The 26718-nt window shown below is 39.6% G+C and overlaps 1 protein-coding gene and 2 long non-coding RNA genes across 5 annotated transcripts; 1 reads left to right on the top strand and 2 right to left on the bottom strand.

Annotated features, from left to right (window-relative positions):
* Nucleotides 1–441: 441 nt before the first annotated feature.
* LOC137091298 (uncharacterized) lies at nt 442–8090 on the bottom strand. 3 transcript variants are annotated; one of them, XR_010908063.1, is made up of 4 exons: nt 7876–8090; nt 7153–7222; nt 1086–1255; nt 442–920 (listed from the first exon to the last, which is right to left on the bottom strand). It is a non-coding gene; the product is annotated as an uncharacterized lncRNA (long non-coding RNA). The 3 variants fall into 3 exon arrangements; XR_010908064.1 differs by lacking the exon at nt 7876–8090 and having other exon boundaries at nt 1017–1255; nt 7153–7292; XR_010908062.1 differs by lacking the exon at nt 7876–8090 and having other exon boundaries at nt 7153–7292.
* On the top strand, nt 1096–26273 carry gucy2ca (guanylate cyclase 2Ca). The gene is made up of 27 exons (XM_067455542.1): nt 1096–1291; nt 4173–4285; nt 4473–4540; nt 7069–7287; nt 7365–7483; nt 8935–9034; nt 9109–9223; nt 11696–11843; nt 11923–12005; nt 13422–13533; nt 13601–13682; nt 15171–15273; nt 15353–15418; nt 18070–18141; nt 19073–19177; nt 19300–19386; nt 20875–21007; nt 21376–21513; nt 21915–22003; nt 23111–23202; nt 23279–23437; nt 24238–24430; nt 24543–24717; nt 24966–25064; nt 25145–25239; nt 25384–25460; nt 26038–26273. The coding sequence occupies exons 1-27, from the start codon at nt 1096–1098 to the stop codon at nt 26210–26212; spliced, it is 3213 nt and encodes a 1070-aa protein (XP_067311643.1). The 3' UTR covers nt 26213–26273.
* LOC137091293 (uncharacterized) lies at nt 10929–21023 on the bottom strand. The gene is made up of 3 exons (XR_010908061.1): nt 20887–21023; nt 11654–11852; nt 10929–10970 (listed from the first exon to the last, which is right to left on the bottom strand). It is a non-coding gene; the product is annotated as an uncharacterized lncRNA (long non-coding RNA).
* Nucleotides 26274–26718: the final 445 nt, after the last annotated feature.

The following is a 26718-nucleotide window of genomic DNA, read 5'->3' as shown; positions in this document are numbered from 1 at the left end:
TTTTCACATATGAATACCATTAATGAGTACCCTTAGTGTTTTCAATGATGTGCAGCCTATACATATCTGTTTACATCTCAAAAAAAGTGTTTTGGGGTTTCATGACCCTTTAAATATAAAAGAAAGTTATCAAATTTCTTAAAGCTAAGAATCCCTCTTCCTCTCCCAGTTATTTAAGACCGATCGAGAGGTCTACAAGTGGTTAGGAGTGTCCAGTAGGGGTTTGTGAAGGCGCTGAGGAGACAGAGACATGCGCACATCTTTCAGGAGAGGAAGAATGTGTTCGAAATGTTTGACAACGAGCAGTTAATCAAAGGGTATCGTTTGGACAGAGCAGGCATCATCTTTTTCAGCGCTGGATAATGTTGGGTTTTATAAAAAAAAAAAAATTATAAAAAAAAACACTGTTCGAGTAATTCAGCAAGCAGTAGCGATCGCTTATTCATCCTGCCATTTCGTTTCCAATTCTGAAATAATTTTTTATTTTATTTTTATGAGCAGATTTACAGGCCGTTATCTGTCAGCTTTTATAACACACAATCTATCTGCCACACATTTAGCTGCATGCTTTACAGCCCTGAAGGACCTTTGGCCCCTCCAAGGTGCTCCAGAACATTTACGAACCGCTCAGAGCTTCGAGCACATTCTGTGAGCAGCAGCAACAGAGACATATTGGACAGAAATTAGGAGGTTTGACGTTTATGGGACTTTTCTTCTGAGATATTTGGATTTAATTGAAAGTAGGCAGTAGCTGAGTGATGGACCTACTTGAAGTTCATTGATATGGTCAGTAGACGTCGCCTCTTATCACACGCAAAGCAGAAACTGGATCAATGAAGGCTTTTCCTTTGAAAAGGTTGGTGCTGGTTGTTCATTAACACGCAGAGACACACCTGAGCGTGCATTTCCTCTTCAGGTTCCTGTAAAAACACAAAAGCAGAAAACTCTTGCTGCAGTCGCTGTATAATGTCCTTTCAGAGACATCATGTGATCTGTGTACATGTGGCTGAGCGGACCTTTCGGATGGAATTAATCAGGAATGACTGTGGGGTTAAACTGAGCCGTGTCTATTGAAGGACACTCACTGCGGACGGGATGGTGGGTTTGTTCTGGTTCTGGTTCGGCTCTGTGCTCTGCGTCTCTGGGTTTGACGTGTTGAGTTGCAGAAACTCATCCGTCACACTAAACGTGGTTCTGCTGGAGGATGAAGATTCGCCCTGGAGCCTGAAGTTTGTGAAGGACGTGGTGGAAATGGCTGTCAATGTGGAGAATGACAAAAACAAGGACGCAGGTGAGGCAGCTGTATATTAAAATAAGTTACAAGAGGGACAGTCCCAGATTAATCATTCTGATTACATTTTACATTTTATAAAGAATAGAGTGGAAGACATTTGGGTTGTTTATATTCAAAGACTACGGGAAGACAAGGAGTAAATAATCAAACTATATTTCAGAGTAGAATTCTTAAAAACAAAGGTTCTTTATTGGCATTGATGGTTCGACAAAGAACCTTCATAGAACCATTCCATTACGCAAAAGGTTTTTTAGAATTTTAGTGGTGGAAATGGTTCTTTTTAAGAACTGTTCACTCAAAGGTTCTTTTGGGGAACCAAAAATTGTTCTTCTGTTGCATCGCTGGGAAATCCCCCTTTTGAAACCTTTGTTTTTATGAAACTAGTGGAACATTTATTGCACAAGACCATTGATATATATGGTTTTAAATTGGTCAAGGGATTCAGTAGCCCATGGTTTGGGCTCTGTTAATCAGCGTTACTGGCTAAGTTGAACCAATAACTGTAAAATGATCTAAAACTTGCTTTACCTAATGAAGTACTGTATATACCTTGCATTTTGCTCTAAAAGATACTTTAAACATTTTTAAATGATCAAATATCAGCCTTGATGTGACCCTCTTCAAATACTGGCTTCATAAACTGATGCTGATGACTAAAATTGCTAATATTTGTTGCTTATGATTGCTTATATATGGGGTACATTTAGTCAAGACTAACTTGACCGTTTCTCCTAACATAAACTCTTAAAAATAAAGGGAGTTTTTGTAACAATACCATAAAAGAACCATTTCGATTTTCCAAAACAACAATCAAACGAACAGTCCGTAAATATATATATATATATATATATATATATATATATATATATATATATATATATATATATATATATATATATATATATATATATATATATATTTTTTAGTGTAAAGAACATTTGAATCATATTTTTTTTCACTTATGTGCATTGGAAAAGTTAAATGGATGTTAAAGGTTCTTAAACGGAACCATCCATGCCAATAAAGGACATTTATTTTTAAGAGTGCACTAGTTAAGTGCCCAGTAAAGAAATATAGTCTTTTTAAAGGCCCTCATTGCTTTACGATCCTACATCAGCATCAAAACACAGCGAATCCAACCCATTCGTGCAGCTCGCCATAAATTATATAGCCGGAAAATATAATCGAGCAGCTGTTAAGTTGATTCGCTGCTATTTCAAAAATGGCGGATCTCAAGTTTGTGTTGGTCTTGTTGGTAAGCCCGCCCCCAATCCTTGACCCAAGCGGTTCTTACTTCTAGACCCGCAATGATTTGGTGCTACTTAAGAACCACTTTTTCTGGCTTGGAGCTGGTGCTTTGGGTGTCAAAAGACAAAAAAACGATTTGAAACTAGGCTCTGGTTCCGAACCAGCCCCAGCACTGCCTTAGTGGAAAGGGGGTATATTTTAAAACTACACCAGAGGATACACACTGGAGAAAAAGCTTACAAGTGATCACACTGTGGAAAAAGATTCAGTTGGCCATCAAATCTGAAAACACATGAGAAGATCCACACTGGAGAAAAAGCTTACAAGTGTTCACACTGTGAAAAGAGATTCAATGTGTCTGGACATCTGAAATCACATGAGATAATACACACTGGAGAGAAACCGTACGTGTCTGATCAGTGCGGGAAGAGTTTCTCTATTAAAAGTAACCTGATAGTAAATGGCAAATGGACTGCATTTATATAGCGCTTTTAACAGACCCGGCCATCCAAAGCGCTTTACATATTGCCTCACATTCACCCATTCACTCTCTCATTCACACACCGACAGCGGTGTCAGCCATGCAAGGCCCCATCCAGCTCATCGGGAGCAGCTGGGGTTGGGTGTCTTGCTCATGGACACCTTGACACTTGGTCAGGTGGAACCAGGGATAGAACCACCAACCTTCCGGTTTGTAGAAAAACTACATGAACCACTGAGCCACTGCCACCGAAGTGATGAGAGACATGAAGATCCATTCAGTGGAGAAACCACATCACCACAGTCTGAAATAAGTGGTTAATCTTAATATGCTGAGTTAGTTTGTAACGGAACAGTTTTTTGACTGCTTGGAAAGTTTCTCATCATAGCAAGAAAGTGTCTCATTATTACGAGACATGGCGCTATTATGAGAGTCTCATTATTAGATGTTCAGTTTGAAACTATACTCTGGCTCTAAACCAGCACCAGCACTGCCTTAGTGGAAAAGGGGTATGTGTTCTGATGCCAATGTAGGATGGTAAAGCCATCAATAGTAACACAACGTTCGCCATTGCAGCTCAGTCGCCATATGCCAAAGGTCTTTAACCCTTCTCCTGGGGACCCACTGTCCTGCAAAGTTTATTTCCAACCTGCCTGTGCTTTTTCAACATGTGCTCCTGAAGAGCTTGATTAGATTCATCTGTCTTTAATAAGGGTTGGAGCTAAACTCTGCAGGACAGTAGGTCCCCAGGAGCAGGGTTGAAGACCTCTCCCGTATGCCATCAAAGTACAGCGAGAGCAGATAACTCCATATGCTTTTGAATCGCCCATGTGGTATTTTGATATCATATGGCGATCGTTCTGCGCAGTGCCTCTCGAACAAGCCTGGTGTGTTTCAGTGATTGTGTTTCCCACTGAGAAAGATGAGCCATATACAGTGACATAAGACCTGGCTCTGCGCTGATTCTCTAGCCCGTGGAAAGACCAACTGGTTCTTAGAAGGCTCATCAGTCGAACCAACTCAGTACCGGCACTAGCAATGGCTCTGAACTAGCACCCGTTCATTCTGGTGGACAAACACAAGAGGATGTTGAGCCAGTGTTGGAATAAAGTTAGCGATCCAAACATGGTGGTGACTTTGTTCTTGTAGGTCTAGACTTCGAGATCAAGGTGCAGTTCAACGGCTTCAACACGACGCATTACCGGCGCAGGGGTTGTGGCAGCAGTACGTGTGAAGCTGTGGAGATCCTCAAATCACTGCATGTAAGTTCTGCCTCACTGCCATCGGCTTGAAGGACGTTTGAAGGACGTTCAGGTTTATTAACGTCGTCTGTCCTCAGGCAAGCTGAAACATTATAGTGAAGATTTAAACCAGCTAGTGTGGATTAAACCCTGCAGCGCTGATTAGTGGTTAAATGTAATGCTGTTTCCCATTTGTTTTGTCCGTTAGAACAGCAGTGACCTGGGATGTGTGATGTTGGGTCCGTCCTGCACATACGCAACATTTCAACTGGTGGAGTAAGTTAAACTCAAACGTGGATTAATCAATGGCTGATTCTTAAACTATTATCCCCAAATGTTACACACAGTATGTGATTACAGTCTTGCTAAGTAGGCTACCAGGATTTTTCATTACTAAAGGCCATTGCCACCAAGAAACATAACTTTTTAAGAGGTTAATCGTTAACTCTAAGAGAATAGCAAATCTACACCACCAAGACTTTCAGAACTATTTTTTTTTCAGCCAATCAATGATAATAAACAATCAGAATCCATCCGTCAAAATGTGCGCTGCACTTGTGGATGGATTTTGAATAAACAGAGCATTGTTGTGGTACAAGATGTGGACTCCAGCGTCGGACAGACGTGGAATTTCAGTTGAAGATAAAAGTTGGGCTTATATGTTTGTTTAACGTCAAGCTCCAACGTTGGGTTAGACGTCAAATTTTGGTTAGAAAAACCAAAACAAGTTTTAAAAAAGGTGAAATGTATGGCAGACACTTGTTACCAGGGTCACACTTTACTAACCAGATTGACTTTATTTTTGTCAGACGTCTTCAAATGTTCTAATTGAGAAATAATAGAGGTTTAGATGTTAAGGTGAATCCATGGTGATCATTATGGTGATCAGTGGTGGACTATTACAGGCTTGATATAATTAATGATTCAAAGGATTATATTCAGGATGACATCAGTTAAATAGACCAGTATATGATGATTATATCTTTATCATCAATAAGACATCATCATAAGATCAAAAATCTCTTGTTTTCCTTGCAATGACAAACAGAGTTACAGTAACCAGAGAAGAACTAACAGAGTCAAACTACCCAACTAAAGCAAACACTGATCACCATTATGGTGACTATTATTTTCAATAACACATCATCATCTAAAACTCTGTTGATTCTCAATAAGAGCTTCTGTAGACGTCTGACAGAAATAAAGTCAGTCTGGTTAGTCTGAAGCTGGTAATGCTGTTTGTGGAGGTGTTTAATCATGGTTCTCTGTATCAGGACATAATAAAAAATAATAATCTGGTCCTTGGTGGCTCTTAATTTGGAAAATAAAACCTCAGATGAACAACAACACATGACATGTCACAACTGTGTGTGTTTATTTATCAAACATAAAGCCATAATAGAAAAGCCATGGGTCACAAAGTTAGTACACCATACTGTTAGCATATGAATTAAGAGGGTAAGTAACAGTCAGCAATAAACTTTCATTAACCGGTCACCAGCAAGTTTGATCACCTCCAAAAGCAGAAGTTTTGGCAATTGCGGGTTCAGGTGTGTGTTAACACAATGCCAAGGAGGAAAGACATCAGCAATGATATTAGAGAAGCAATTGTTCCTGCCATCAATCAATCTGTGAAGGGTTACAAGGCCATTTCCAAACAATTTGAAGTCTACAGCTAGGGAGAATATTCACAAGTGGAAAACATTCAAGTCAAAGCAATCTTCCCATGGGTGTACGTTGCAGAAAATTCACCCCAAGATCACACTGTGTAATGCTCAGAAAAATGGCAGATAGCTTAAGAATTACACTTCAGACTCTATAGTTCATGACTGTACAGTTGCAGCACAGCTTAGGTTTGCAAAGTTGCATATGAACACAAATGTGAGACCATCTGTCCAACAGCTAAAGCTAAAATTGGGTCATATAACCTGCCAATGATCCGAAGACAACCAGCGAATCCACAACAGAATGGATGAAAAAGAAAAGAATGAAGGTGTTGCAATGGCCCAGTCGAAGTCCAGACCTCATCCCGACAGAAAAGCTGTGGCAAGAGCTGTGCATTACAAATGCCCACAAACCTCAACAAACTGAAGCAATGCTGTAAAGAATGGACCAAATTTCCTCCTGAATGATGTGAGAGACTGATGAACAATGACTTCAAGTTATTGCTGCTAAAAGTTTGTCTACTGGTAATTGAATGATTGGTTGTCCTGACTTTGTCACCCATGGTTTTTCTATCTTGAGCTTCTTTTTGCTAAATAATTTCAAGATGTGATGTGTCATGTGTTGTCGTTCATCTAAGGTTTTATTCTAAACTTTGGAAAATAAAGACCTGCTACTCACTAGATGATTTTTATTCTATAATGTCCTGAATCAGAAAACCATGGAGTTCAATGTGTGTCCAAACACTTTCACATGACTGAAGTTGATGCTCTTGGTGTTAATGTGGCTTAACCCAAAACAACTGAATTATTTCACCCCAATAAAATACATTTGGAAATCATGTATGCCTAATTTAAATGGACATTCAATTTTAGCTATTTTAACTCACAAATATCACAAAAGACCACAGCATTATATACAGACATTACTGTCATGCTTTGAGCCAAGAATAATATTAAACATTTATGAGCAAATTTAAAAGATGATAATATTAATAGCAACTAATGTATGTAGAATTGCATTTTTTCTATATAGCTAATTCTGTATTAAACGGTGTGTTAAACACTCAACACAGAGTCAAATCCATCTGATTTTCTGAATAAGTTTATAAGTATTATGTATTAAGTCTGTCTGTCTGTCAGTCAGGAGGTCGGTCTGACGCTGACCATCCCCATCATCTCTGCTGGGAGTTTCGGTCTTTCCTGCGACTACAAGGAGAAACTCACCCGGCTGCTTCCACCTGCACGCAAAATCTCAGAATTCTTCTTCCACTTCTGGCACGTGAACTTCAAGGATCTGAAACCATCGTGGAAATCAGCGTACATTTATAAAAAACCCAACTACACAGAAGAATGCTTTTGGTATGCTCAATAACACACAAATGACAACACAGCACACCACAGACACACACTGAAATATCAGCCTGTACGTTCGTCAGGTACATTAACGCTCTGGAGGCTCCATCGGCTCTCTTCGCCTCAAACATATCCAGAGAGATGCTGAGGAACCCAGAAGAGCTGAACAATAAGCTGAAAGCTAAGGACCGTCACAGCAACAGTGAGTAAACATCACATGACCCTTCCGTCTGTCTGTCTGCCTGCCTAGTCGTCTATCCATCTCTCTTTCTATCCATCTACAAACCCAATGCCAAAAAGTTGGGACATTCTACAAATTGTGAATAAAAAGGAAATAATAATTTACAAATCTCATCAACTTGTATTTTATTCACAATAAAATATAGATAACATATATAATGTTGAAAGTGAGATGTTTTGAAATGTCATGTCAAATATTGGCTCATTTTGGATTTCATGAGAGCAACACATTGCAAAAAAGTTGGGAAAGGTAGCAATAAGAGGCTAAAAAAGTTAAATGTACACATAAACAGCTGGAGAACACATTTGCAACTTATTAGGTCAATTGGCAACATTATTGGATATAAAAAGAACCTCTCAGAGTGGCAGTGTCTCTCAGAAGTCAAGATGGGCAGAGAGTCACCAGATCCTCCAATGCTGCGTCGAAAATAGTGGAGCAATATCCGAAAGGAGTTTCTCAGAGAAAAGTTGCAAAGAGTTTGAAGTTATCATTATCTACAGTGCATAATATCATCCAAAGATTCAGAGAATCTGGAAAAATCTCTGTGCGTAAGGGTCACGGCTGGAAAACCATAGCATCACATACAGGAATGATATGTAATGGAGATCACAACATGGGCTCAGGAATACTTCCAGAAAACATTGGTGAACACAATCCACCGTGCCATTCACCGTTGCCGGCTAAAACACTATAGGTCAAAAAAGAAGCCATATCTAAACATGATGTAGAAGCGCAGGCGTTTTCTCTGGGCCAAGGCTCATTTAAAATGGACTGTGGAAAAGTGGAAAACTCTTCTCTGGTCAGACAAATCTAAATTTTAAGTTCTTTTTGGACAACTGGGACACCATGTCATCCAGACTAAAGAGGACAAGGACAACCCAAGTTGTTCTCAGCGCTCAGTTCTGAAGCCTGCATCTCTGATGGTTTGGGGTTGCAAGAGAGCGTTTGGCATGGGCAGCTTACACATCTGGAAAGGCGCCATCAATGCTTAACGGTAATACAAAGTTCTAGAACAACATATGCTCCCATCCAGAAGTCGTCTCTTTCAGGGAAGACCTTGCATTTTCCAACATTACAAGGCCAGACCACATACTGCATCAATTACAACATCATGGCTGAGTGGAAGAAGGATCCGGGAACTGAAAGGGCCAGCCTGCAGTCCAGATCTTTCACCCATTGAAAACATTTGGTGCATCATAAAGAGGAAGATGCAATAAAGAAGACCTAAGACAGTTGAGCAGCTAGAAGCCTGTATTAGAAAAGAGGAGGACAACATTCCTATTCCTAATCTATCTATCTATCTATCTATCTATCTATCTATCTATCTATCTATCTATCTATCTATCTATCTATCTATCTATCTATCTATCTATCTATCTATCTATAAACTCTGTCTGTGTTTTGTTTTGCAGTTTTTGTCCTGTGTGGGACTCCAGACGACATTCTCGACATTAAGAACAACAACACCAAAATTCCTCCAAACGTGGTCTTTGTCCTGATTGACCTGTACAAGTGAGTCTGTGATTGCCATAATCCAGTCTCAGATCACATGACTGTCGCTTGGCTGACCATAATGTGTCTTTTAGTGAGGGTTACCACACCAACGAGTCCAGCTTCGATCACATGAATGATGTTCTTGTGATCACCATGCACAGCTTCAGGAACTACTCCAACCACACCACCTGGAAGACCAACGGAACGGTAGAGCGGCATCTTCACACTTCTCTCAGTCTGTCTTTCTCTTATTCATTCTGTTCGTGTTGAGGTTCATTTTAAAGGGATCCCCTGGTGTTGAGACTTGTATGGCTTAATATAACATAAATGATGTCTCTTACTGAATTATGTAGTAGAAAACCCATGAAAGATCCACGTTATTTAAAAAATCGATTTTATATTTGGACCATGGGCGGCGCCATTTTGTTTGCGTTCTAGGTTGATGACGTAGAATGGTTGAACTCCTCAATCAGCTGGCGTTACCCGTAGCTATTTTTACCACAGCACAACTCGAAAATTGTTTCAGAGTTAAACAAAACCAATGAATTGCTTTGTAATTGTACTTAAAACACACTCAAACATACATGTGCACACAAACTCACCTATACAAGTCACAAACAGATCGGCGGGCGGGCACACACACCTGACAGACTGCTGTCTCAATCGAGATGTTGGGCTGCTCAGTCTCCACGACAGGGGCTGATTCCGAAATCGACCCCCTATACCCTGAAATAGGGCATTATTTGAAGGGACGGACATTTGTAGTGTTGTCCGACATCATAGTGGACATGTTCGAGTGCAGTCATTCAGTCTCACGTTCACCGCAATAACGAGTGTACAGCCGATTTACAAACGGCTGTCCGACTTCACGCACCCAAACATACATGTGCACACAAACTCTCTCGCTCACACAGACTCACACACACCCCAACAGATCGGCGCGAACACACACACACACACACACACACACACACACACACCCCAACAGATCGGCGCGAACACACACGCACTGCGTGCGCGCATACATAACCCTCAATCACTATTCCCTGTGTTGATATCTAGACTGTTGATATGCAGTAGATTAACTGTAATGCCTAATGTATCCAGCAGAGGGAACTATCTAGGTAGGACGATGGGATAAGTTAACGTGAGGAGGAAGAGAGGCAGGATGTTTTGGTGATGATGCATGGGATTGGTTTGTGCATTAAAGTTTGAGCACAAGCTCAGTGAATTAACCTCAATCTTTAAACTTTCACTTTTAAGACACAAATTACTTTCGCTACTTTTGTTCACTAATACAACTTGAAGGAGTTAATGAAGACGATCGAGTGCGTGAAGTCGGACAGCTGTTGTGTGTAAATCGGCTGTACACTCTTTATTGCGGTGAACGTGAGACTGAATGACTGCACTTGAACATGTCCCTATGGTGTCGGACAACACTACAAATGGCCGTCCCTTCAAATAATGCCCTATTTCAGGGTATAGGGGGTCGATTTCGGAATCAGCCCCTGTCGTGGAGACTGAGCAGCCCAACATCTGGATTGAGACAGCAGTCTGTCAGGTGTGTGTGCGAGCCCGCCGATCTGTTTGTGACTTGTGTAGGTGAGTTTGTGTGCACATGTATGTTTGAGTGTGTTTTAAGTACAATTACAAAGCAATTCATTGGTTTTGTTTAACTCTGAAACAATTTTCGAGTTGCGTTGTGGTAAAAATAGCTACGGGTAACGCCAGCTGATTGAGGAGTTCAACCACTCTACGTCATCAACCTAGAATGCAAACAAAATGGCGCCGCCCATGGTCCAAATATAAAATCGATTTTTTAAATAACGTAGATCTTTCATGGGTTTTCTACTACATAATTCAGTAAGAGACATCATTTATGTTATATTAAGCCATACAAGTCTCAACACCAGGGGATCCCTTTAAAGCGTCATTTGATGTAGGTCATTATTTGCTTCAGGAAACAGAGAAAGCAAATAATTAACTGTGTATCAAAATGACCAAATACAGTGTGTTGTAATAATCTCCCACAATGCAGTGCATTCAACCAGACCTTCCACTTCCAATATGATAGTCACATGACAATTTAGCACAATGTGTGACAATAATGATTTTTTTAAATGTGTCATTAGTTTACTTAGTAGGTTACTTGAATTGTTTAATGTATATATATATATATATATATATATATATATATATATATATATATATATATATATATATATATATATATATATATAAAAAATAAAAATAAAGTTTACAGTACATCTTTTTACAATCCAATTTTTTGTGATTATTAGTTCCATGGATTCTGCCGTGAATTAAAAAAAATAAAATATAATTGAGACTTTATATGAAGCAATTATGACCTTTTATAACTGGCAATTGTGATTGTTTATCGCAATTCTGAGAAAAAAAGTCAGAATTGCTTGATATAAAGTCTCAATAATCTTTTTTTTTTTTTTTTTTAACCCATGGCGGAAACCATAGGGAACTAATAATCCCAAAAAGTTGAGGAGTCTCTGGAATATTGTATCCTGTTGCACAGACCATTTTTTACTACATAGCAGTTGATATTGAGTCATTAAAAATAGGATGGGGACACTTTGTCTCCAACATTTGGTTGTGGTTTCTTACTGGTGATGGACCAGCAAATCTCAGTTTCCTCTTGTCCTGCAGGCGCTGAACGATTATGTGGTGGGTTACCATGATGCCGTGGTTCTCTTCGGTAAAATGATGAGAGACAACCTGCTGGCGATGAAGAACCAGTCGCTCACCCAGAGCAGCGGCATTATTGAACATCCCTTCAGGAACATGGCGTTCGACGGTATGAAAGCTGGAAAAACAGCACCACACTCAATCAGCACTCAAGGGTTTGTGAGTAAATATGATATGTGTGTGTTCAGGTGTGGGTGGACACTATGAATTAGATGCCAGCGGAGACAGAGACTTCAATCTGTCTGTGGTTTACACTTCCAGTTCAAACAAGGTGAGCCTTGTGTAGTCATGAAGGATGAATCATTTATTATAAGGCTGTTGTTTTGGCACAAATCAATTTAACGACTCACTCACTTATAATACAACAAAAAAGTCACTATTTTGTGCCACATACTGGCATAAATATGAAGAAATGGCCACTTAACCAATGTGAGCGATTCTTTTGCATGAACAGATTCGTAAGAATCGAGTCACTTAGGATGAATGAAAGCACTACCTTTTAGTTTTAGTTTTCAGTGATTGAGTCATAAAAAATAAAAGATGCTCAATTGTGTCGTACTGGCATAAATATAAAATATGAAGAAATGTAGCCTAGAAATCTAGACGCACCCTAGCGGCAGCAAATTTAATTTGCCCGCAAGTGTCGTCTAGCAACTCTCAATACCCTTCTGAGCTGTATTCGCCTAACTCTTGCTGGGCCAATCATATCGTGTATAGAGTCGGTGGGCGGGGCCATAATGACGACAGCTGAGTTGCGTTTGCGTGCTTCTAGTAAACACAGAAACTGGCGAACGGCGGTCTTTCGAATCAGCTTTGACCGCGACTCTGGAAGACTTGGAGTTAAGCTTTTCTCTGAGAAAAGAACAAAGAACGGCACTGAAGTCATTCTTAAAAAGGGAAGATGTGTTCGGAGTTTAGCCGACCGGATACGGTGAATGTTTAATCTATCAACATGTTCTGCTTCACCTTCGTTGCTCTGATTGGTGGTAGCGCTATCCTATGGCGTACAGAGGGAGTTTGAAAGACAACCGTTTATCCGCCCCTCAGATTGAGCTGTCAATGGTGAGTTTCCAGACCAAACATCTTGATGCGGCTCTGGCTTGTCAGGCTAGAAGAAATGCCGATCCTGAAGGAAATACTGGGGGAGCTTGAGGACTGTGATGGAAGCCCCCGTGCACCTTCCCGCCACTGTAAATGAGCTAAACCTGGAATGGATTTTTTGGGATTTGTTTTCTGGGGAAATTATTATATAAATGATCTTCTTCTCTGGTTCCGCCCAGCTGAGAACTTCCTGTGATTCCAAATGCACCCTTGTTAAGATGACAGTACTGACAATTTTAGACTATGGCGACATTATCTACAGAATGGCACTAAACACAGCCCTAAAAAAAATCTTGACACACCATCTATCACTCAGCCACCCGTTTTGCTATTAATGCACCCTTTCACACTCATCACTGCGACCTGTATAAGCTGACCCTCCCGTCATACCCAGCGGCTCTATCATTGGTTGCACTTTATATACAAGACAATCTTGGGCAAGACACTTACTATCTGTCATGTTTCCTTCATAACACCCACTCATACCACCAAGTTATTTTATTAGGTTTAGTGAAAATAAATTTGAAAACAAAATGTTGAAAAAAACCACCTACTAATTAAATATATCTCTGGTGTTTGTCTTCAGTATAAGACGCTGTTTGTCTTCGAAACGTCTCTGAACGTCACGCGGAAGAATAACTCGGATCATGACCTGCAGTGGGACAGATCGCGGCTGCCCAGCGACAAACCCGATCACGGTAACCGGCTCGCATTCAATTATAAAGCTCATGTGACAGACGGCTTCACGGCAGTGTGTGTTTACAGGTATGCCGATTCAGAACATCATCATGATCGTCCTCGGGCTCAGTGTGGTGATCGCCACAGCCATCGCTTTCATCTTGTACAGGTACAACGACACCGAAAGGCACAAACACGGACACATTTCACCACAAAATCAACACAACAACAACTTTACTGGACTTTTAGTTCACAATTGCAGCTTTACGTACTGCATTTCTGTACCAAAATGGTTTGCATCAGGTTTTTGTCAAATCGGATGCTCTAGAATTGTGAATGTTTATCTCACAAATTTCTGTCAAAATTGTGAGGTAAAAAAGATAATTACGACCTTTTAATCTTTTTTTTACCCTAGCAGATAATCCAAGATGCTGATTAGACAGTGTGATTACTGCACAGGTGTGCCTTAGGTTGGCCCCAACTAAAGCCCACTCTAAAATGTGCAGTTTTATAAATATATAGTGTTGGGGTAACGCAGTAAAAGTAACTCGAGTTACTTCCCATTTATTGACTGATGTTGAGAGGAACAAGGAGGAAGTGCAGAGGTGTGTGTGTGTGTGTGTGTGTGTGTGTGTGTACATGGGGGTTATTGTGGTGTTAGAATAATTGTAAGAACTCATTTACTCACATGCACAAAAAACAGATACAGTATTCCTCAAAATATATAAAATCAGTCAAATGCAAAATCAGGATACTATGCAAAACTGCAATAATTAAATATGTTAAATAAAACAAATATTCGTATGCATTTAATCTCACTTTATTGACCAATACACTTGCTGCTGACCTTTGATGATTGAGTTAAACCAGAAGTGAAATTTGTGAAGTGTTAAACGTTCTTCTTCAGAACAGCTGAAAGGGTTGAGTGACGCCCTCTACTGTACACGTGTGAATTTGCATTTCTTTCAGCCTTATTAGTTACATTTTGATGCGAAATGGTCTTTACAGTTGCACAATTACTAACTTTAAAAACAAATAATAAACACACCTGTGCAATAATCATGCTGTCTAATCAGCTAATCATCTTGATATGCCCCACCTGTGAGGTGGATGGATTATCTCGGCGAAGGAGAAGTGCTCACTAACACACATTTAGACAGATTTGTTAACAATATTTGAGGGAAATAGGAAAAAGTCTTAGATCTTTGAGTTCAGCTCATGAAAAATGGGGGAAATATTAAAAAAAGTGTTGCATTTATTTTATTTATTTAGTATATATATATATATATACACACAAACAATCATTATTTGTATTACATTAGAGTAATAAAAAATATTATATAAATGCATATTATGAAGTAATGCCCAATGCAAAAAAAAAAAAAGATTAAAAAAAATAATAATAAAAATAATAATAATAATAATAATTATGGTAATAAAAATAGACTTCATTTAGTTTCTAAATTCCCAAAAAAAAATTAAGAATTTCTTTTTCTTTTGATTCAGGGGTGACATGATCTCTACATGATCTGCAGTCACGGCTTCCCCAGTGTGATTTATTGTTAAAGTCAATCAGATTAATGAAAGTCTCTCAGGATGAAGACGAATGTGAGTTTTGATTTATTGAGTTTTAACGTGCCTGTGTTTGTGTTTTCAGGCAGAACAGGCGAGTGCGTTTCAATCAGAAGAAATGGTCTCACATCAACCCGTCGCTCATCACGCCGCTGGACGACAAAGATAAAAACCACTTCAGTCTGAGAGTAAAACCCTCCGTCCGTCTGTTACGAGTGCAGATGATCTGTCTCTGAGTGTGTGACGCTGAGTGTGTGTGTGTTGTAGATCGACGAGGATAAGAAAGGAGACAACAGCGTCGAGAAACTACACAAAGGTCGATACGACAAAAAGGTCTGTGTGTGTTCGTATTGTGTGTGTTATGAATGTTTCCATGTATTTGTATTTGTTTAAAAGAGGACAATGTACATTAATCAACATTACGATAATGTAACTGTACCCGAGTTAGCTCAAAAGTGCTCATTTTCATCGGCAGTCCTTCAGCCAGGTGTAAAACAAAAAGGCCTTAAAAATAATCACAATTATAAAATCACAAAATAAAATTGCAAACAACACGTTATGGTTAGCAAATACAATTAACGTAAAATAGTCATATAATATATAAATACACACAGAAGGAATTAGTGCTCACCGATTTGGTTCTGTAGAAGCCATAGTTTTGCATTATTTTGAATGAAGAGAAGGACAAAGACTCTGTGATGGTTTCTGGAACTGTGTTGACCGGCCTTTAACAGCCTGACCAAACGCAGTTTAAGAATACAGTCTTCCCTCACTGCTCCTCGTTATCCTAACCTCACATGATCTAAACTTTACAAAGACACATAGTGGAAGAGGTGCTAAACCACATCTGACTTGATCAATGTAACAAATATTGTTGAATTTAATGAGATTATCCCAGTTAAGTATCTGATATTTACTTAAAATACTACAATTGTGGTAGCGGTATGGTTTTATCCAGTATTTTTAATGCTTGTTTATATAAAATTTCTAGTGCTTTTATCGTTGTTTCACTCTAAAAAATGCTGGACTAAAAAAAAACCAAGTTGGGTTAAAAATGGACTAACCCAGCAATTGGGTTGTTTTAACTCAACGTTGAGTTATTTTAACTCTGCAATTGGGTTGTTTTAACCCAGCAATTGGGGTGTCTTAAGCAACATTTAACCCAACCGCTGGGTTAAAACAACCCAATTGTGGGGTTAAAATAACTCAACGTTGAGTTAAAACAACCCAATTGCGGGGTTAGTCCATTTTCAACCCAACTTGGGTTGTTTTTAACCCCATTTTTTAGAGAGTATAGAGTGCGTATTGGACCAGCTTATTAAACAATATGTAATGTGGGATAAAATCATGGAAATGAAATATAATTTAGCAGCTTCTGTTGAGAAGGAGTCTCTAATGAATCTAAAGTTTACTAAGCAGAATTTAATCCTATTATTTACTTTTTTAATACAAGTTTTTAAATTGAGGTTTGAATCCGTTTATCATCCTAAATATTTGAATTCTGTGACGACCTGTACTACATATTAAATTGTCAGGTTTTATAATTGATTTATTTTTTGAAAAGAACATGGAAACTGTTTTAGAAATGTTCAATTGCAGAGATGGTTGTTCAAGCCAGAGCGAGATCAATGACATGGCCTGTGTTCATCTTGAGGAAACTTCCTCTGTAGATTTTCCATAGGCCAAAATAACCGTGTTGTCTACACACATCAAAGTGTCACAGTTCTTACACACAGATGGTAAATCATTAATATATAAACTGAAGAGAGCTGGACCTATAATTGAACCCTGAGGAACACCAGTTGAGAATAGTAAAGGTGTAGAATTAAATTGGTTAATGCTTAACCTTTGTGAACGAGATAAAAGATATGAATTAATGAGGCTAATGAATTTGGAAGAGAAATTAAATGCATGAAGTTTGTGCAGTAAAACTGAATGGTTAACTGTATCAAATGCTTTGCGAAAATCCCCCAAAAATAGCTCCCACTGTCCCTCCTTTCCCATATTAGATTTAACCTTTTCCAGAAAATAACATGTTGCTGTCTCTGTAGAATGATTAACCCTAAAACCAAAACTGCAGCGGATGTAATGGAAAAGAACTACAGCTATGATGATTAGTGATTTGTTTAGCAACCAGACTTTTAAAAACTTTAGATACCGTTGGCAAAATACTAATAGGCCAGTAATTAGATATAAGAAGGGCGTTACCTTTAAAGTTTAAAAGTGGCACGTTTCCATGACTCAGGAAAGTTCCCTTGGTCTAGTGACTCATTAATAATGTGTGTTAGTCGACCCATAATTGACTGACCTAATTGTTTTAGCATGAGTGTGTCCATCCCATACACGTCTTTTGCTCTTGAAGACTTACGCTGTGTAATTTCCTTTTCCACATCGGATATGGGCACAGTTTTTGGAAATAGTGGGGGCTCAATTAACAAATTTGAACTCATGTCTGGTTAGTCTTTACATTTCACAGGGAAACCTTTGGCGATGGTATCAACAGAACCAACAGAATACTCATTTATTGTCAGTGCCACAGCAGATGGACGCTGCAGAAGCCATTATTCTAAATTATTACTAGAATAAGTTTTACCTGTTCGTTTTTTGATCTGTTCCCAAAATTGCTTTTGAGTTTCCATGACAGTTTTTAATGATTGTGATAAAAAAAGTCGGCCTTTGCTTTTCGTATTGGACTTGTCACTTTATTCCACAACAAAGCACGTTTTTGTCTCTCACAAGATAGTTTTTATTTTATTTTTTGCCTTTTTTTTAAAGGCATCGTCTCTGTCTTTCATTGATTTTCTGATATCACTGAGCAACGGGAAGAGAACACTTTCTGTTTTTGAGTTTAAATGTCTCTGCAGTTTCACACATTTTTGATTGTAAGTATTCATTGAATTTCTGACTAATTATTTCCAAATCGTGTGTGTGTGTGTGTGTGTGTGTGTGTGTGTGTGTGTGTGTGTGTGTGTGTGTGTCTGCAGCCCGTCATTCTGAAGGAGCTGAGAAACACCGATGGAAACTTCTCTGAGGATCAGCGGATCGAGCTCAACGCTGTAAAAACCTCTTCACCTCAAACACCTGCCGTCCTCAGATCAAAAGAAAACTTTACTATAGTGTGTGTTAGGCAAAAACCTGTTCAAAAAGTGTTCAGTGTGTTTCAGTGACAAAAACACTTCCACAGCCATTTATCCTTCTTATTTATAATTCATTCCTAACACAACAAAAGTCCCAAACGCTGAAATAGTTATTATAAGAATATATAAAATTATTATAATTATATAGAAGTAATCATGTAAATATTCAACTGAAATATTACATTGAAAGACTAAATAAATTATACTAATATTACGACTACTACTACTAATAATAATAATTTATAATACTATTATAGATTTTGAATAATGATGATGATGATGATTATTATTATTATTATTATTATTATTATTATTATTATTATTATTATTATTATTCAATTAAACACACTTTACCCCAAATTAAAAATACATAAATACATTATATATATATATATATATATATATATATATATATTTATTTATTTATTTAGGATTATATACAATAATAATTTAATTACATATACAATAATGTATACAATTTCTTTATAATGACCATTTTGCAGTTTTTTATTTATGCTAATTCAAATGAAAATATTCATTATTATAAAGAGGTCAGTTAAAGTGTCATCTCAATAATAATTATTATATAAAATGTTAATAATAGGCGTATTTGCATACATATATGCACTTCTGGGTTTTTGAGTCAATCAAATAGAGCTAATAATTATTTCAATCATACAATTTTTATTAAAAAAATAATTTCAATCAAATAAATCATTATTATAGTTTTTGTAAATCATTTTTTATTTATATTAATGCATTCTGTTCTAGTTTTAGTTGTTTTGGTCATTTGTATTAGTTCTTTTTACAGTGTGTCATGGTGTTTATTGTGTTGTTTTCTCTCGGTCAGTTGTTGCGTATCGATTACTATAACCTGACCAAGTTCTACGGGACGGTGAAGTTCGACTGTGGCATGTTTGGGGTGTTTGAGTACTGCGAGAGAGGATCTCTGCGGGTAAAAGCGTCTGATAACACATTTATAAATCATCACCATAAATCATCATCATCATCTTCATCATCATCATCATCATCATCTTCATCATCACATGACTCTCGTGTGTGTGTTTGTTTCCTCAGCTCGTGCTGGACGATAACATCTCGTATCCCGACGAGAGCTTTATGGATCTGGAGTTCAAGATCTCCGTCATGTACGACATCGCAAAGGTAAGTGAGTGTGTGTGTGTGTGTGTGTGCATGTACACAGTAGACTGAGCTTTTTACTGCCCCGTCTATAAAACGTACTTGTAAACTTGTTGATGGTTTTATAATGGGTCACAGACGGAAACATAAACCTCATCACGTCATGAAAGACAAACACCAGAGCATATCAAGCCCTAGAAAGGGTCATTTAACTCTTTCCCCGCCAGCGTTTAAAAAAAAAAAAAAAAGTTGCCTGACAAGCCTGACTCACATCAAGATGTTTGGTCTGGAAACTCACCATTGACAGCTCAATCTGAGGGGCGGATAAACGGTTGTCTTTCAAACTCCCTCTGCACGCGATAGGATAGCGCTACAACCAACCAGAGCAACGAAGGTGAAGCAGAGCTCGCTGACAGATTAAACATTCGCCGTATCCGGTCGGCTAAACTCCGAACACATCTTCCCTTTTTAAGAATGACTTCAGTGCCGTTCTTTGCTCTTTTCTCAGAGAAAAGCTTAACTCCAAGTCTTCCAGAGTCGCGGTCAAAGCTGATTCGAAAGACCGCCGCCGTTCACTAGTTTCTGTGTTTACTAGAAGCACACAAACGCAACTCGGCCGTCATTATAGCCCCACCCACCGACTTTATACAAGATGTGATTGGCCCGGCAAGAGTTTGGTGAATACAGCTCAGAAGGGTATTGAGAATTGCTAGACTACACTCGCGGCAGATTAGATTTGCTGCCGCTAGGGTGCGTCTAGATTTCTAGGCTATCAAAATGTAATAACCCATAGAATATTTAGTTTTATGAATATCTGAGCATGCAATATATTAACAGAAAGAGCTGGCCCTCTTCTTTTAAACAACAACAACAAAAAGCTTCTTGCATTCCTTTTTTATCAACATTTGAACATGGGCAAGTGTAATGAAAAAAGCTACATTTTGAAGAAAAAGCTGAGAAAATCACATGAAAGACTGACTCCAGATCAGATTCAGAGATGATCAAACACAGATGAGCAGATTGAGTCCATCTACACCTCTAATGCTTAAGTCCTGGAGCTCGTCCTGGGTCTACATTTCATTCAGTAACGTCAGATAGTTTTGATTTATATGATGTTTAATATGATGATCACGTTATTTACATTTGCATATGTTTACATACGATCGCTTGTTTTACTTCGTCTTCCTCGTGTGTGTTTTGATCAGGAGATTCAGTGCTCATTCAGATGCGCAATAGCGCAACCTAGCGTCTGACAGTAAAAACACGGAAAACGTCACTGTAAAAAAAGTCCGTAAAAATAGGGCACAATGTACTGTATAAATATGGAGGAATTTTCCGTATTGTTTTTTTACAGGTGTATTGTCCGACAGTGAAAACATGGAAAATTACGTTTTTGGCCGGGAAGTATTTTCTCACAAATAACGGAAAATTACGTGTTTGGCGGGGAAAGAGTTACGCATGTCCGATCTGCTGTGCTTCTGTTTTGACCTTTGCCCTCTGCTGACATCACAGGGCATGTCGTACCTGCACTCCAGTAATGTGGGCGTTCACGGCCGGCTGAAATCCACCAACTGTGTAGTGGACAATCGCATGGTGGTGAAGATCACAGACTTCGGCTGCAACACCATCCTCACACCCGGGAAAGGTCAGCCAGATCCACCCTCATGTTCCTCTGAAATATAAAACATGTCTCAGACTAACCTCAGATTCATTTGATTACCAGAAATGGCACCAGAGTAATTTAGTGTAAATACAATACTTTGTGTAAAACAAATGCCAAAGTGATGCATATCTCCAGAAAGTAGAGACTCTAAGCTTTCACATGAGGTGAGAGCTCCTCCACAGCCATTTAAAATTGAAAGTACTGTATATACATGACGATGTCATTCCTGTACAGGGTCTGTGGATTTTAAGTGGTTAAATGCTGCTGTCCCATTAGAGTGGACCTTTCTGCACTTTCCTAATAGTGATACTGTTCAGATGTCCTGACTGAAGTCTCTCTCTCTGTGTCAGATCTGTGGACGGCGCCGGAGCACATGCGTGTTCAGGGGATTTCTCAGAAGGGTGACGTCTACAGTTTCGCCATCATCTCGCAGGAGATCATCCTCAGGAAAAGCCCGTTCCACACCAGCTGCTGCTCCGACACGGCAGGTACAAACCAAGCGGAAACCTCCATCAGTTTCTGTTGAAGCCAATATGGAAGTGACTTAAACTGCAGTTCATCGACTGGCCACTAGAGACAGACTCCAGAAGGAGCAGAATCTCATTGACCCTCATGTTAAAATGCCAAACTTTACACCAGAATAAAACATGTTTACAGTCTGGGAGAAATTATGGTTTCTTTCTCATTCTTTTACATTATATAAAGCCTAAAGAAAGATGAAATATTTTAGTTATTTCCCTGCATGTCATGTGACCATTAGTTGACGTCTGAGAACTGTGAATGTTTGTTAAATTTGTTCAAATTAAAATCTCAGGGGGAAACATTTGAGCAGCTCGCCTGATCTATAAATCTGTTCTCACGTGTTCTTTCTCTGTCTTCTCTCTTCTAGAGAAAATCTATCGCGTTCAGTGTCCGCGGGGCCCGAACGTCTTCCGACCGGATTTGAGTTTTGAGTCCGTAGGAGAAACTGAAGCAGAGGTACCATAACCACAGACTGTACATTATGAACTACAAAACATGGTTCACTTATGTTACCAAGAAAAGGAGAAACTGAAACACCCACATATTACAGCTCTAACAAAGGAAGCCCCGCCTTCTAAATAAAAGAGCCAATCATTTTACTGCGGCTGCTGCTCAAAGCAAATAACTTAATGTTTTATTTACCAGCCCACCTGCTTTGGTAGTCCCGCCCACCTGCTTATGTAGCCCCGCCCACCGACTCATGCAGCTAAACGAACAATAAACACACCGAAGATAGTAAGATAATCGTTTTTAGACAAGACTCAGGTGGACACTGGATTTACTGACACAATTAAAACACAATGTTGTGCCTTCTACATTGGATCCGACAGGAATGGTGCAACACACTTATGTGAGTAAAATGTGTTTTTATATGTAATAGTATTGCATTGTTCCAGATCGTATTGATTATGTGTATGTGGCTAATAGAAAATACCTTAGCACGCTGTCACAGGCTGGAGAATCCTTTATTTGTTAGTTCATTGAGATTCGGGATCAGACTCCCAGGGCTGTGTGTTTTCCAGACCAAAACGTAAGAACATAGGCAGGCCGGTGAATCTTAAATAGTGAAATAACATTAATTTCTTGATCTGTTATTCACTCTTGACTTTATATTTGAAGAGCGCGCCCATGCATGTGTGTGCGGTTCACGCTTATATCCACTGATCAGGCAGGCTAAGTAATAAAAAAAGATCACTCGCGGGTGAATGACAGATAAATCATTGTGTTTGTTTGATAAAGACGTTTTGCGAGTCTGAGAGAATCATTCCGGTTGCCGCTTTCAAAACAATCCCTCCCTCATGTGAACTGAACTGAGCTGGAGCTCATTAAATATGCAAATCTTATCCAATCTTAGCAGTGGGCGTTTACTTCCAAGTCTCCAGTGACACGCCCATCAAAATCCAGCGTTTTTAACAGAGCCTCTAAACCAGTGTAGAAAATAGCCCATTACTTATTAGTTATGATGTTTTTAAATGTAAAAACCACACAAACATCATTAGTTGACCTCAGACAACAGTATAAAAAAAAATTGACACCTTTAAATGTAAAAAATTGGTTTTGTAGCTGTACGTGCTGATCAAGAGCTGCTGGGAGGAGGATCCAGAGAAGCGTCCGGACTTCAAACGGATCGAGGGCTCTCTGGGGAAGATCTTCAGGTGCGTGAGTGATTGAGTCGCGTTTTACCAAGTCGTGAGCACACACACTGACATATACCGCTGTGTGTTTCTGCAGTAACCTTCACAACCAGGCCAACGCCAGCTACATGGACAACCTGATCCGCCGGCTGCAGATGTACTCCAGGAACCTGGAGCACCTGGTGGAGGAGAGAACGGCTCTGTACAAGGCCGAGAGAGACCGGGCCGATCAGCTCAACTTCATGCTGCTGCCGGGGTCAGACACGCACACACACACAAGCAACTGCCTAGCAACCACATAGCAATGCCCCAACAACTTCTTAGCCAATTTAAAGTGATGCCCAATAGTAACTGCCTAGCAAGATCCAAGCAACCACCCATAACAATCTAGCAACCACTCAGCAATGCTCTAACAACTTCTTAGCAAATTTAAAGTGATGCCCTTTAGTAACTGCATAGCAACACCTAAGCAACCACTAATAACACCCTAGTAACTACCTAGCAACCACACAGCAATGCCCAAATTTAAAGTGATGCCCAATAGTAATTGCCTAGCAACACCCAAGCAACTGCCCAGAACAATCTAGCAACCACACAGCAATGCCCTAACAACTTCTTAGCAGATTTAAAGTGATGCCCTGTAGTAACTGCCTAGCAACACCCAAGCAACCACCCATAACAATCTAGCAACCACTCAGCAATGCTCTAACAACTTCTTAGCAAATTTAAAGTGATGCCCTATAGTAACTGCCAAGCAACACACAAGCAACAACACATAACACCCTAGCAACTACCTAGCAACCACACAGCAATGCCCTAACAACTTCTTAGCAAATTTAAAGTGATGCCATATTTAGCTATTTTGGCTATTTAGTGATGCCCTATAACTGCCTAGCAAATCCCCAGCAACCACCCAGAACACCCTAGAAATCATGTCGATATCAAAGAAACAAAACAGCAAAACAGCAAAGTAGTAGCTAACTCATAGCGATGCTATGATAAAGCGTCTTAAACCTGAGTGCTTGTGTTCTGAGCCTCAGTGCGTCTCTCTCTCAGGCCGGTGGTGCGCTCTCTGAAGGAGACGGGCTGTGTGGAGCCGGAGCTGTACGACGAGGTCACCATCTACTTCAGCGACATCGTGGGCTTCACCACCCTCTGCCATCACAGCACGCCCATGGAGGTGGTGGACATGCTCAACGACATCTACAAGAACTTCGACAGCATCCTCGACCACCACGACGTCTACAAGGTGCGCAAACACAACTTTATTATTTTTTATTATTCAATTTAATTATTTTTATATTCGTTCATTTTAATATAAAAAAATGAAAGGCAGAATGTGATAAAATAGTCGTGTTTAGGTGGAGACCATCGGCGACGCTTACATGGTGGCGTCTGGTCTGCCGAAACGCAACGGGAACAGACACGCCGTGGACATCTGTCTCATGGCTCTGGACATCCTGGAGTTCATGGGGACGTTCCAGCTCAGACACCTGCCGGGAATCCCCCTGTGGATCCGTATCGGGATACATTCAGGTGCAGAAACATGGGAAAGCAGCGTCACCTATTGCTCAAAATGCATAAATCAGCCAAAAATTCATTCGATTAACCGTTCTATCCATTCGGATATGCTCAGCCATGCATCATCTTTCTGCTATTTTGACCCAATTAGCACATTTTTTCTTATACATTTCAATAAATAGACATGATTATAATGTGGGGTTGGTTGGTGTAATGTCTAACTTCATAACTCGTACTAGTCTCATGTCTGAATGTGTGTGTAGGTCCATGTGCGGCTGGTGTGGTGGGTAACAAGATGCCACGTTACTGTCTCTTTGGAGATACGGTCAACACAGCGTCCCGTATGGAGTCTACAGGCCTGCGTAAGACAAACACACATTCACATACACACATCATGTACAAAACACACACTCTTCAGTGAGGCAGCTGATGTGTTTTACAGCTCTGAGGATTCACGTGAGTGAGTCGACCATTGAGATCCTGCAGCGAACCGACTGTCAGTTTGAGTGCGAGCGCCGGGGAGAAACACACCTGAAGGTGAGACATATCAGCCAATCACAGGCTCTAATTTCAGCTTCCGTCCAATCGTAGGCTCTTATTTCAGCTTCCAGCCATTCACAATCCTGTTGGAGAAGAGCTCATAGTAACAGCAGACTCACAATGTGTGTGTTTGTGTTTCAGGGCAAAGGGAAGGAGATGACTTACTGGTTGACCGGAGTCATCGGGCAGAAATACAACCTGCCGACACCTCCAACAGCGTAAGACCACCAACACTTATATTCTAGCGTGTTTCATTCTTTGAAATCATTTTCTTTTCGCTCAATTTTTTTGTTTGAAAACCCCTGCCGTTTAAAGGGATAGTTCACCCAAAAATGAGAATGTGATGTTTATCTGCTGACCCCCAGGGCGTCCGAGATGTAGGTGTGTTTGTTTCTTCAGTCGAACACAAATGAAGGTTTTTAACTCAGCCGTTGCTCGTATAATGCGTGTCAATGGGGTGTATTTCTACGAGAGTAAAAAACACACAGACATACGAATCAATTTTAAACCCTGCGGCTCATGGCGACACATTGATGTCTTAAGCCAGAAACACCAGCATGTGTGATATTTTACCTCATATCAGACGAATCTCATCTAGTATTCCCAACGCCATTACTTCTGCCGATTAAGGTCAAAATACCGGCGCGATCATAGATATATTTACATAGATGCCTCATTTGACTGATCCATGCAGGCACTAATTTTCTTTTTCGGGTGAACTATCCCTTTAATATCATCAGGATCACCAATACTCACACACGTTGAATCTTTCTGCGTGTGTCTTTTGATCCGCAGAGAGAATTTCCAGCGTCTGCAGCAGGATCTGGCCGAGAGGATCGTCTCCACGCTGGAAACACGCGGGAATGAGTTGCGGAAAACTCTGTCCACTCGCCAGAGACGGACACAGAGACACAGCAGCGACGGGCAGCCTGAATACCTGCACCTGACCGACCCCACAACATACCTGTAGAAAACACACACACACCTGCACGTATTTAACTATATGAAATGTTACTCATTGTGTTTCAGTGTTCCTAAAACTCCTTTGATTTTATCATGTATTCAATAATTTAATCGTTCCGATTCTGAAATGAATGATGTATGTAGGATACAATATGACTTCATGACAACTGTTTCTTACTCATAGACAATAAGGGAACAAACTGTGTTTTATTTAGATGGTTTATTAACCAAACTTGCTTATTAATAAACAAACAGAGGAAATAAAAATCATACGTCTGTTTTTCTGCATTTAGAAAACACTTTGAACCAAAGCAACTTACAATAGATGAACATAAACATTTATCCACAGAGCCAAATAAATGCTTATGAACAAATATGACTGGAAATCTCCCAAAAAATACACAAGAAAGTGATGATGAATCTGTTCCCGTGTGAAGTTCTTACAGCTGCACACGAGCTCCAGATTTTTAATGTGGTCTGCAGTTTGATGTGAATATGAATATGAACTGGATT

Source organism: Pseudorasbora parva, chromosome 2 (genome assembly GCF_024679245.1).
Source record: "Pseudorasbora parva isolate DD20220531a chromosome 2, ASM2467924v1, whole genome shotgun sequence".
Taxonomy (NCBI): Eukaryota; Metazoa; Chordata; class Actinopteri; order Cypriniformes; family Gobionidae; genus Pseudorasbora; species Pseudorasbora parva.
Note: the sequence above shows the minus strand (reverse complement) of the source record. Positions and strands in the feature narration are given on the sequence as shown.